General features: G+C 39.3%; 1 protein-coding gene across 1 annotated transcript; it reads right to left on the bottom strand.

The window, feature by feature from the left end:
- Positions 1-1,150: 1,150 nt before the first annotated feature.
- On the bottom strand, positions 1,151-12,922 carry LOC112540518 (uncharacterized). Its single transcript, XM_025166021.2, has 6 exons — positions 12,887-12,922; positions 10,908-11,006; positions 4,823-5,108; positions 2,166-2,303; positions 1,892-2,021; positions 1,151-1,319 (listed from the first exon to the last, which is right to left on the bottom strand). Exons 1-6 carry the CDS (start codon positions 12,920-12,922, stop codon positions 1,151-1,153), a joined length of 858 nt encoding a protein of 285 aa, XP_025021789.2.
- Positions 12,923-13,165: the final 243 nt, after the last annotated feature.

Below are 13,165 nucleotides of genomic sequence, written 5' to 3'. Positions count from 1 at the left end.
TGAATGCTAACTTTGGCACATAGATCTAAGCCCCCCATGACTTGCTGCAGCTGCCTTATTCCCAACGTCCTTTCTTTTCTGCACATTTTAAAATAAAGAGTATCCTTTGTTATCCTAGCACTGGATTTTTCCTAACACCACACAGCCAAAAGCTGTTTGAGTCTGGAAACTATGAATAGAAGAAAAAACTCGAGCTGGCTGGGGAATTCTGGGAGTTAAAGTCCACATATCTCAAAGTTGCTAAGATTGAGAAACGCTGCTATGTTTAATAGAAGGGGAAAACTATTCTTCCCCATCCAGATTCCAAAGGAATCTCCCTATTAAAGAATAGGTGGTGCCAGCTTAGCTTCCTGGAGCTCTTTCATCTGGGGGAACAGCTGTATTCAGACATCCTGCAACTCAGGTGTAAGGGTAGGAGAGTAGAGATTTCAGAAGATCTAGCCAATTGTGTTCTTGTTTGTAACAACGTCATGATTACACAAACAAAACAAAACAACAAAACTAGCCATGAGGGATCAGCACTCTTATGCTAAATAAGCACAACACAGCTTATTTGTGTTTTGTCTACTGTTTATTTAAAAGGCGTAACCTGAAAAATTATCTGTAGATTATTGATTCTAAAAGTCTACTGCACAGTAGCACCGTCAATTTCCATATACAGTTCAAATCAGTGCCCTGGTTTTGTTTTGGTAAGTACATATATTATCAAAAACAAGCTATAACAAGTATATAAATGTATAAATAACTGAAATATAAACAGTTGTTTTTGGTTTACAAATGTTCTTCAAGTTGCCCTGATCCCATGCCAAAATTTCTGTAGCAGGTGTTCTATGTTACTTGTGGAACTGCAATCAAAAAGAAATATGTAAGAGGTATTTCAGTACATTCAGATTCTGAAATAATAGTTTGCATGAAAAGAATAAAAGCCGTGTTCTACATAGGAAAGAAAAGTTTTTCATTATGTAATTTACTTATGGATTCCACAGCCCAGGATGTAACAGCTCCAAAACAGTCTCTTTCATTATGAGTATGAGTCATAATTAAATTGAAGAAAGAATTGATGAATTATTTTACATGCTCAAATGCTGTATGGTCAAATTTAATTCATACCATAATTATTGCAGCTGCCGGATAAACCCTAAGCACCTTTCTAAAGTACAGAATTCACTGCTATTGGAGTCTGTGTGGATATTTCAGGGGAAAGACGGGAGATGGGTCTGACTGCGGAGCAGAAAGCTGACACAGGATTCTGAGTTTTCCAGTTTAGCTTCCTCAAGAAGATGTTGTAGTTATCCATGTATTCTGACATCCAAGGGTTCCTGCAAGGAAGAGGATGGATGGGTAATGACAAGCTGGAATTATTAAAGAACAACTTTTCGGATACTGTCTTGTTTTTCTAGTTATATAGGCACATCAAAGAACTGTTAGTACTTCTTTTCAGTGGTGGTGAATTCCCTCCCCCGAAAACCTGCCAAAGACCCGATTCATAAAGATTGCCAGAACTGATTTGCATCCTTTGTGCTGTCTTTTGGTGACGAGGAGTAGTTTTAACAATGGCTCAATTATCTTATTTCAGCTATTTTAAGATATTGTTGCTCTGCTGTCTCTCAGGGATGCTATCACAAAAAGAGAGGAATCTAGTACATGAAAAGAAACAAAGGGTTTTTGGTATTATACATCCAGAACATTCATGGGGCTTGGTGTGACCTCTGTACGTGGTCAATAGTGATAATTTTGCTCATTGTTTAGAAGATTCACATCATAAATGTGGCTGAAGATTCCTTGAATTAGACAAATCCTTTGGCCAGGATTTTAAACTTCACCAATCCGTGGCATCGCCCTTTTACCTTTAGACTCTTCCTACCATCAAAATCCATGCAATAATGCTCACTCATCGTAGTAGCCGTCATGGAAAACAAAGTTGGAGAAATTCCGATTTGCTCGATACAAGCCGCTACGGACCCTGGGCCAATTTTTATAATCTCTTTGGTAAGTACTTGCATCAGTGGTGGTGACAAAATCTATTAAAAGAGCAAATATGGAGCAAAGGTTTTCGGTTATCATGTTTTTAGGGTTGTTTCTGTGTTTCTTTGAGAAAGGGGTGGATGATATTTCCATAAGTATTGAGATCTTAGCAACTCTGTATTTTACTTAATTCAACTAACCTGCCTGAAAAACAGAAGATCCCAAATGCAATTTCTTAATTTCTTTAAGTTGTGTTTCATTAGCTCGCCGCATTTCTAACATAAATTGTTGATAGTTGTTCCAGTTCTGCCCCAATTCTTGCTTGATGCAAGGAGTACCTATGCTTCCAGGAAAAGGAAAATCCCACATTGTAATATTACTTTTTTTCCACCATATCCAAAAGATCACTGGGGGTCAATTACATTCAAGAATGGCTTAATAATTATTCTTATTTTTAATAATAACAGTGTTTCAAACAATGTGTACAATATCGTATAAAGATATGGATGGAACAAAGTATATTTACCAACACTGTAGCAAAGTATTATAAGAATGCCATAAGCATGGTCAGGATGCATTTCAGAATAGCTAATTATGAGCTATTTTTTCCCTGATGTGATGGTCTCCAAACAGTGGATTTCTTTTGAGGTTGGGCCCCTGAATTTTAGAACAGAGCATCATGGTTTAGATGGTGTGCAGATTTATTCACAAACAAGTGCGGGTATAGATTTGGTGTGAAGGATGACTTCTTTTTCCCTTGGTTCCCATCCTAAGAGGGCATAATGTGCAGTCCCCAAAGCCAGTGCAGAGGGCCTTTTCCACTTTACCCTGTTCCCATAACTTAAGAGAGTTCCTTCCTTTTGTTTGTTGCTTGCTTGTGAAGTGTCTCGTATTTAATTCATCATTGTCCTGTGCTTTTTGGAGTAGGATGATGGAACAACCTATACACTGCCATTTGAGAATAAGAAGCAAAACAAACAGGCCAACTTAAGCCACATCTGGATGTAGTGACAATGCAGAAAACCATTGTTATTTCAAGGAGTTTAGGTGACATATTTTGATTTCTCCTGCACATGTTAAGAAAGTTCACTCTGAGTCATAATAATATTTAGCTAGCTTGTTTTTCACTCTTGCTTGGGAGTGGGGGAGTAGGGGAGGACCTCAAGCAGTCAGGTTCCCAGGATCTTGATTCACACAATGAGCAGGTGCAACATCTAGTCAAGGTCAAGTCTTTTTGGTACCATGGAAACAGGGTCATGAGGTTTCACTGCAAGATAGGGATAAAAGACCCTGGTATTGCCTCTGGAGCTTGGAGTGTGGACACAGGCCTTGGTACCAGGAGCTGTGTTATCTAAGCCATCTTGGGGTCTTTCCGCTGTCACCTTATGGTAGTTCCTGACAGTGGGAGAATAGGTTTTATCATCTTGCTTGGTATGTCATGCTTTTATACTATGCTTTTGCAAATCTGTCTGCTAGAGTTAACAATAAAGCTTCAAATCTCACCTGCTGGTATGTTCATTGTCTCTGGATCTAAAAGAACTAAAAGAACCAATTGCCTGGGCACCTGATCACTGCCTTGACAATTGGCAATACACTGGAGTCCCTGCTCCTGCCTTAGATGAGCTTCTTTATTTCCCAGCTGCCTTCAGCAGAGCAGCACTTAATTCTTGGTAACTTCCTTTGATCCAGCCTATTCATTGTACTGAATGACATCAGCATGTGGAATGAAAATCCAGCTATCAGAGTTAACTTAGAAAAATAACAAATTTAGCAAAATACATTTTAGTAAAAGCAGTAGTTATATTTCTATGGGAAAAGCTACTAGTACAAAATCATTGTAACAGTTAAAGATAAGAACAGATATGAAAATAACATGGAGAAATACATCCATCCATTATTATAGCCTTAAGTATTTGTGAAGACCCCCACATTTTGGGTTTCTTCCCAATGAAAATCCTTAGTGATAATTGTTTTGGTTTTATCTCTACAGTGCTTTGCTTTTTCTACAATACAGACTTGCATTTAATAAAAGGAATAACTGTTGGAGATTTTCTGAAGATGGAGCACTAGTAGCTGAGTTAAACCATTAACTTGCACAATAAGCTTAAGAAAACCATTGCTCAAATTTAATGGAACTTAAGAGATAGCACAGAAGGGCTACCGTTTTTGAAATTCCCTGGCTGGAAGCTAATGATAAACATGAATATCCTGAAGCTAATCAATCAAGCCTATAGAGTCTGGCAGCATTCCCAAAGATACTTACAGTATCTAATGGCTATAGCAGTCAGAGAAACCATTCTAAGAAAAACAGAGAATGTCCAATATGTTCCAAAACCCTTTTTCTTGGAGGCAGAATTAGGGAAAGGCACCCTGCCTTCAAAGAGATGAAGGAACTGCAAGTCAAGAGGCCCAAATATATTTATATTATATTTAAAGAAATCAGTAACATTCAACAAAATCCCGATTCACATATTTTTATGGGGGACGGAGGTTGCCTCACCCTCCAGAGGTAATGATGGTCTCACAAAATACTTTCCACTTCACTGAAAAACAGTATACCAGATGAACAATTATGTGGAAGGCTGTCATCCTAAAATGTTGGTATTCTCTCTGCATGTAGTTTTTACTGAATGACTTTTTAAAATATTCACATGCATACTGCCTGCAGCCTAAAGTAGAGCAATCAAGGAAGTACTTAATTACTCAATTTTACTTGAGTTTAAGTGGATCAAAATCACATCATCTAATTTTGCATTCCTAATGCCACATAATGTTGACTTTAACCACATATGAATGCCCTTTTTTTAAAATAAAAACTTAGTAGTTTCATCCTTGTGGTGAAGAATTACAGGATGGCCCTTTTTACCTGGCATGGCAAATGCATCTGTCTGTGGAGTTGTGCTCTCTGCTTCCTTTTTCTGGACTGCAATTGGCTCCAAAGGAAGAAAATACTTTTCTTGACCTTCCTGTACTTGCTGGAATGCTAGTGGAGCTTCTTGGCTGTTTGACAAACTCTCATTTATTCTTATAGGGTAAGGTGGTTCCACCTCTTGACAGATGGGCTCCTCAGTGTATTTCATAGGTTTCTTCTCAACAAGCCTTTCAAATTCCTTCTTTTTCAGCTGAGCTTCCAGTTGCAGTTTCTGCAAAATCAAGTTTCACAAGCAATGTATGCAGGTGAAGATTTTGGTTTTTTGTTTTTAATTCTGTATGTTGCAACCATGAAGTCCTGTGGAATAAGGAATATGTATAAAACTGAAATGTGGTACTTGTAACAACCTGATAGGGCAGCCTTCCCTAATCTGCCACCTTTCAGATGAGACCATCTCAGATGTATACAGTTGTATTGCTGTTTTTATAGGAATGTTAGAATCCATTTTATTTCCCCTTATCTGCTCAATTTATGTAGGTCATCCTGATACCTTCTATAATACAAATTCTTCTCCCAGATCAAATAGATTCTACCTACCTAGATGTTGAAATTCTGTTATGCTGCCAGGAAGATAAGATCCAAGTTGACTAACGTCCATTTTCCTTAACATAACAATGGCTAACCCTTGAATAACACTGAATTAGTATGTATAATACTGTGCAAAAGTTTTAGGCAGGTATGAAAAAATGCTGTAAAGTAAGAATGCTTTCAAAAATATATATTGTAATTGTATATGTTTATCAGTTTACAAAATGTAGAGTGAGTGAACCTCTACATCAATATTTGGTGTGACTACCCTTTGGCTTCAAACCAGCATCAATTCTTACACTTGCAACACTTTGTACACTTGCACAAAGTCAGGGATCTTGTAGGATTAGAGTCAGGTGTATGATGAACCAATTATACCAAGCAGGTGCTAATGATCATCAATTTCATATGTAGGTTGAAATACAGTCATTAACTGAAACAGAAACAGCTGTGTAGGAGGCTTAAAAATGGGTAAGGAACAGCCAAACTCTGCTACTAAGGTGAGGTTGTGGAAGACAGTTTCATGTCACAGGTCATATGCCATGGCAAGCAACAACAAGATACAAGGTAGTTCTACTGCATCAGCAAGGTCTCTCCCAGGCAAAATTTTCAAAGCAGACTGGGGTTTCAAGATGTGCTGTTCAAGCTCTTTTGAAGAAGCACAAAGAAACGGGCAATGTTGAGGACCGTAGATGCAGTGGTCGGCCAAGGAAACTTACTGCAGCAGATGAAAGACACATCATGCTTACTTCCCTTTGACATCAGAAGATGTCCAGCAGTGCCATCAGCACAGAACTGGGAGAAACCAGTGGGACCCAGGTACACCCATCTCCTATCCGGAGAAGTCTGGCCAGAAGTGGTCTTCATGGAAGAATTGCGCCCAAAAAGTCATACCTCCGATGTGGAAACAAGGCTAAGCGACTCAACTATACACAAAAACATAGGAACTGGGGTGCAGAAAAATGGCAGCAGGTTCTCTGGACTGATGAGTCAAAATTGGAAATATTTGGCTGTAGCAGGAGGCAGTTTGTTCACCGAAAGGCTGGAGAGCGGTACAATAATGAGTGTCTGCAGGCTACAGTGAAGCTTGGTGGAGGTTCCTTGCAAGTTTGGGGCTGCATTTCTGCAAATGGAGTTGGAGATTTGGTCAGGATCAATGGTGTCCTCAATGCTGAGAAATACAGGCAGATACTTATCCATTGTGCCATACCATCAGGGAGGCGTGTGATTGGCCCCAAATTTATTCTGCAGCAGGACAACGACCCCAAACATACAGCCAATGTCATTAAGAACTATCTTCAGCGTAAAGAAGAACAAGGAGTCCTGGAAGTGATGGTTTGGCCCCCACAAAGCCCTGATCTCAACATCATCAAGTCTGTCTGGGATTATATGAAGAGACAGAAGGATCTGAGGCAGCCTACATCCACCGGAGATCTGTGGTTAGTTCTCCAAGATGTTTGGAATACCTACCTGCCGAGTTCCTTCAAAAACTGTGTGCAAGTGTTCCTTGAAGAATTGATGCTGGTTTGAAGGCAAAGGGTAATCACACCAAATATTGATTTGATTTGGATTTCTCTTCTGTTTGCTCACTCTGCATTTTGTAAACTGATAAACATAAACAATTACAATATATATTTTTGAAAGCATTCTTACTTTATAGCATTTTTTCACACCATTTTTCTTTGGTCTTTGATGGAAATAAACTTTGAACTTAACTGAACATCTTACAGTAGATAAGAGTTATATGCTAACATGAGGGACCACCTCTCTCCAACTGTTTCTGTCCCCCTGGTATATTCAGAAAGTTCCAAGCCCCTTCTATTAAATGCTGCCATCTTGTGGGATCAAGGAAGTGTGTCTTCTCTATGCAGTTCCCAATGTCTGGAACAGCATCCCTCCAGAGATATGGATGGCACCACCTCTCATGGGGTTCTGGAAAATCTCGCTTTGTCCCCAGGCCTTGGGTTAATGTGTTGGGAGTGGGGGGCTGTTGTGTTTTATTATTGTGGTGGATTTTATTTTGGGCTCTCTTGTTTTATGTTTTTAACTGTTTTACCCATGGATTAGATTTTGTAAGATGCCCAGAGTCTACCAAAGTGGGTGGTCATAACAAATTTAATGAAAGAAATAAATGAACATTTCTGAAGGGCACTGAGTTAGAGAAAACTTTACAGAGCATCAATATTCCACAGCTATTGAGATGGAGACAAAAACAATCAAATTAATCAGAGATTTCTTAAAAAATATCTGCAGCTAGCACATACTAAAAAGATTGCAGCAGAGGAGAAAACAGATGTGATTATTTTAAAAATGTAATACTTTCATTAAGCCATTAAAAAGTCATTGGATATATTTCAATCTGGTGATGTAATTCCTCTAAGATTACAGACTATATGGCATATACTTCTATATTTACTGCTTTAAAATGTTTATTTTAAAAGTATATCATAATGATTGAGAAAGAATTATAACTATGTAGGCCCATGAGAAAAAAAAAATCCAATGTCCACAGTATGATAAAAATCTAACCAAATGGCGCAAAACAGTGCAAGCTTGTAAATTCTGGAAACCTGAAGGCGTTAATTAGATAATTATATCTTTCCATTTTTCTTTACCACATTTCCTTTCCCTGCCAAATTATAACTTTGAAATGGCAGGAAGGCTCAGGAGCTCCTGGGAGTAATGCCGACAGGACTGTGAGCTCCTGATAGGGTGGTCACTCTTGCCAGGTGAACCTGAGGATATCCACAGCAGGCACGGGCAGGTGGGAGTCTACAGGCATGAGGGAAACAACCCCAATTAGGAGGAGGAATTCCAACATCACCTTAGAAGAAGGCAACAGCAAAGCCACTTCTGTATTAATGAGAACTTTCCAGTCAGATGACATATTCTAGTTACTGGGGAGGGAGCTAGAGTGGGCTACTAAAATGAGTACATGGCACTATTGTTCAGGGCATAGAAGGAAATAAAGTGGCCCCGATACACAAAAAGAACATTATGTGCTCATGTGTAATCAAATAAACAATAGGAACATAGCTATTAGATGCAAGCACAAGGCAGCAGAGTTTCCACTGCAATGCATGCTTCATAATTTCCCCTCCCCACTCCCCGCCCTTGTTGATGCCCAGGGAAGGAGATTTACTTTTGCTTTATAACCTTTAGCCATGGGGCTAATGCCAGAATGTGGACTATATTAGGATTAATGAACGTGCCAGAACAGCTCATTATGCCTCGGATTAATCTTGACATGAACAAGAAACTGAGTCCGGAAAAGCAGAGTAGTTCAAAATTGGGAAGGGAGTGAGAGTCTTGCACATACCCACAGTACACATTTCCCTGGCACTGGCTTTTTTCCCCCTTTCTTGATCTTTCCTTCATCTCCTTTACTACTCATGGGTGAGACAGCCTTAAATTATCCTTGACTGTAATGGTATCAGAGTAATGTTTTCTCCTTAAGCTGACATTATCGAATAGCATTTCAAAGTGTGTAACATCTGATGTGCTTCAGTGCCCATTCCAGAGTGTCAGGTAACACGTAGCAAGTAGGATCAGCTAGACCAGTGTTTCTCAACCTTGGCAGCCTGAAGATATGTGGACTTCAACTCCCAGAATTCCCCAGCCAGCAAGACTGGCTGGGGAATTCTGGGAGTTGAAGTCCACACATCTTCAAGCTGCCAAGGTTGAGAAACACTGAGCTAGACACTTGCTGACCATTTAAGGCTGCTGTGGTCTGCAAGCTTTCCTCCAGTCTCTGGTCTGCCACTGTTCTGCTCGTCTCCCACCTCCCCTCCCAGTGGCTTTGGGTACTTCCTAGCTGCATCCCATTGGGTGGCCTCAGCCCCTGCCAGAATTGCACCTCTGAGGGTACAACACATTGCTCTCCTGGCTTAGCTAGGTCTGCCCTGGAGTCAAAGTGACCAGCATGGTAAAGAGTTAACTGCAAAGGCAGGGCTTTGGCAGGCTTTGCATGTAAGTCAGTTTCATGCAGTGCTGCTACTAGAGATGTTCCAGTAGAGAAACACAAGGCAGAGAAGAGAAAGAGACAAGACAAAGCAGAAAGGGAACAAGCATATGAACAAGGAAATGACAGTTTGGATGGAGGGAGGAGGGGAAAAAAAAGAAAAGTACAGGTGAGGAACAACTATCTGGCAGTGCTAAACCAGGGAGAAGACTTGCTTTTAAACCCGGAGGTATGTCACCAAGAAGTTTATCGCCAGCCTTGGCTATAGCAGATCATTTTCAATCTTCTTGGCATCCGGCAACAGTAGGGAAACTCACCTGCTCACTTCAACAACTCCATTTGGATGATGCCCAAGCTAAAAGAACCATTCAAGAAAGGGGTGTAGATGTCAAACACAAGCTCAGCCATATTTCAGTGCACACACAGCCCATCATACCATGGACTCTACATGGGAATCAGGCAGATATCTAACAGCCCTAATTTCTCCTGCCCAGCAAAGAACCTTTTTCAGAGCGAGGCTTGATGTGCTCCCCTTAATGGAGATTTGCTAAAATCCCCACGCGTCAGAGAGTTTGCCCCTGCTGCACTGGAGCCATTGAAACTACCACACACATGCTGCTCTACAATCACTACTGTCAGCACAGTCACCAGACTCTCATTTCCTCCCTGCTACCACATCATATAGGTCAAAAGAAAAGCCTGTTTGTGGATTTTCTCTTGTCTGACTTGAAACCATTCATCACATATAATGTAGCTAAATTTTATGTGGGGGCAATTAAGATTTGCAAAACAATACCCAGCTGGGGTGTGGGCAAAGACACTGAAAAATGTCCTTTCTTTTATTATCATCATCATCACAATGGTTTTTCCAGGGATAATGTATGGCTGTAAAAGCTGGGTGTTGAGAAAGAATGAAAGAACAAAGATGCCTTCAAATAAGGGATTTGGTTACTAATAGTACCATGGACCTGAAAAAGAACCAATTAATCAGTATTGGACCAAAAGAATCTGAGCCAGACATCTCTGCAGCACACAGAGTGTTGTCAAAATGATGGAACATGTGTTATGATATCATAATGCAAGCTCCATCCGTTAAGTGGTTCATGTGACATCAAAACACCATTACAAAAGGGGTGGAGTTTGTACCATGATGTCACAATACGTGTTTCATAATATGTCCCCCTCTTGCCCCCCACCCTCATCACCCATGTCTTTAGCTGATGATTAGCAAGTAGAAGCTCATGTACTTTGGGAAATGTGTTTCTCTTTTTCCAGATTGATGGAAGTCTTCTCAAAACTGACATAAACTTTGAGAGCAGGGGGAGGGGAACTGATGAAGAAAACTGGGCAACTGTGAAATAAGAAATTTATATTTATGTCATATTTTGAAGTCTGAACATCAAAACCAGGCCTCACTAAACCATGTAGATAATCAGTAATTATACACCTAATGTTAACTCTGAAAAAAAATTAATTAAGGGCAAAGAACACTAAAGAAAAATTGATAAAAATATTGCATACCTTTGAAAGATCCATCATGGATAGCTGGTCCTGGCACTCAGCATATGGTGTATAGTCCATCATATACAAAGTCTCGTACATGCTCTGTTTCACGGGTGGCTGAATAGTGGGGAAGAGATGGAAAAGGGTAATATTCAAATTACCAAGGCTTTTGTAATCAGATTGCCTAATAAAGCAATAGAATGGAGAAATACAGTTAACACACAATATTGTATTCCTAAAGACTTTGCAAAAGAGGGATACATGTCAAGGATCATTCTGAAAAATATGTGTTCAGTAGATCACTCCTTTCTCAGCGTATTTGTAACCTGATGGTACAGGATGTCCCGGTTGGCCCCTTATGTTCATGGAATAGGCAATGCTCTACCACGAATAATTCAAAACTGTAGATCTCCTCCCTAGTTTGGGTAGCTCTCTTGTGGTCTATGATGTATGATGTGCTACAGATCCTGATATTTAAACATAGTATTTCCTTAGTAATATCTTGTGGCTAAATATTTTCTCCTTTCTAATAATTTCTGCACCACAGCTCCAACAGCTTTCAAGGATACTTCAGTTCTGCTTTTCAGGTTGGGTCCTACATTCACCTCAAGGGGACAGGTAGTTTCAGCATTCCAGCAGTAAGGCAAGATGTAAATAGGGAGGGTTGGGTTGAAAGTTACATAGCAACAAACTAATATCAGTCATGGTGGTAGTCTATTTATACTTACTCATTTTCATCATTTTTCTCTAAAAGTTTTAAAGCTTTGTGCATTTTGATTCCAACTCAGCAATTATTTAATCACTATGTGAATGTTACTTTATAGATCTGAAACTGCTTTCTGTAGCTTTGGATTATTTGAATCCATTTACATAAGATAAATGCAGACTTGATGGGGCAATTTAAATTGCTTAATATAACTTCTTTATACCTCTGGTGGTCAGAATTGTAAGTTATATCCTTATTATCTGGAAAAAAACCCTAGTATCAAGTTGAAATAACAGTGAGAAAGCAAACTAGAAATTAGGATGTTATTGAAAAATGTATTATGTGAGCCACCATCCCATAGCCTTCTCCTACTTGAAAGAGAAAAACTAAGTTCTGCATTAGTTCAGGTACATCTAAATGCTTCCCCTCTTATCCTTTCCTTTTGCAAGTGATATGAAGTGATATGCCGTTCACAATTATGTATACATGCAAAGAAAACAAGCCACCTGGATTACAGTGTTTATGTGCAAGATCAGTGTAAAATCCAGATTAATGGAGTTAAGGTCAGCGATCATTTGAAGTGTATATACAGGGTAATATTCCAAATAACCTACTTTCCTTAAATATTAAAACAAAGGAAGTTATTATTGTTTCTGGCAAATACTCTAGAAATAAGTGATTCTTCTTTTAATATGTTGCATTAATTACTTTTATTTTGCTCAGCTTTTTGTCAACTATCTATACCTTTTTTTCCTGACAGAGCACCCTACAGATATTGGATTTAAACTCCCATAATCCACAGCCAACATAGTTTTAAACAAGCTGATTGGGGATGATCAAGGTTGATCCAATATATCTGAGGAGCACCAGCAGAGAAGAGAGACGTATATAATAAACAAAAATAGGTGCTAACATTGTTTTAGATATGAAATTACAGACATCAAACAGCAGGGTCCCCAGCATGTCCCATTGGATGACATCTAGATTCCATATAAAATTGAGACATTGTCAAGCTAGCAATGGGATGCGAGGCAAGAACAGTGTATTATTGTGACAAAAGGGGAACTGAATTTGAGGTGGGATAAAAAAATTAAATGAACCTCCTAGGCATTTGCTGAATAGAAAATCTGGTCATTCAAAGGAGGAGGAGGAGGAGGAGGAGGAAGAGGAGAAAGAGGGGGGGAAGAGAGGGAGGAAGAAGGGGAGGAGTGGGAGGAGGAGGGAGAAAGAAAAGAAAAAAAGAAAAAGAAAAAGGTCTGTGGGGAAAACTCCCCACAAATTCATGCCTCACCTTGGAAAGAGAAATTCGCTGCATGATATCTGTCATGTTGCACCGATTGTCTGGCAAAGAAAAATATCAACTAAATCAACAGACTGTCTCCATGATAAAACTCTATGGTTCCAAACTACCTTACAAACTTTGCAGAACTGATATATTTGAAGACATGTTTTCTTTGATCATGACAAGAAGTTTTGGCCATGTTTTCATCTCTATAATACTTCTCTCTGTACTATAGGCAGAGTCCTTCTTGCTTCCTTTTTATATAAAAAAAATCATGGTTATTTTGAT

This window comes from Python bivittatus, unplaced genomic scaffold, assembly GCF_059951505.1.
Source record: "Python bivittatus isolate LINGU-HERP-01145 unplaced genomic scaffold, Pbiv_v1 ctg000000_np1212, whole genome shotgun sequence".
Taxonomy (NCBI): Eukaryota; Metazoa; Chordata; class Lepidosauria; order Squamata; family Pythonidae; genus Python; species Python bivittatus.
Note: the sequence above shows the minus strand (reverse complement) of the source record. Positions and strands in the feature narration are given on the sequence as shown.

Bases quoted from the DNA above. Each gene is read 5' to 3' on its own strand.
- LOC112540518 (XM_025166021.2), bottom strand. From the start codon at position 12,922: ATGACAGATATCATGCAGCGAATTTCTCTTTCCAAG. The intron at 2,304-4,822 runs GCCATCCTGTAA...CTGGAAGCATAG, and splicing joins TGCCATGCCAGGTAAAAAGG to GTACTCCTTGCATCAAGCAA. The intron at 1,320-1,891 runs GTGAGCATTATT...TCTTCCTTGCAG, and splicing joins CATGACGGCTACTACGATGA to GAACCCTTGGATGTCAGAAT.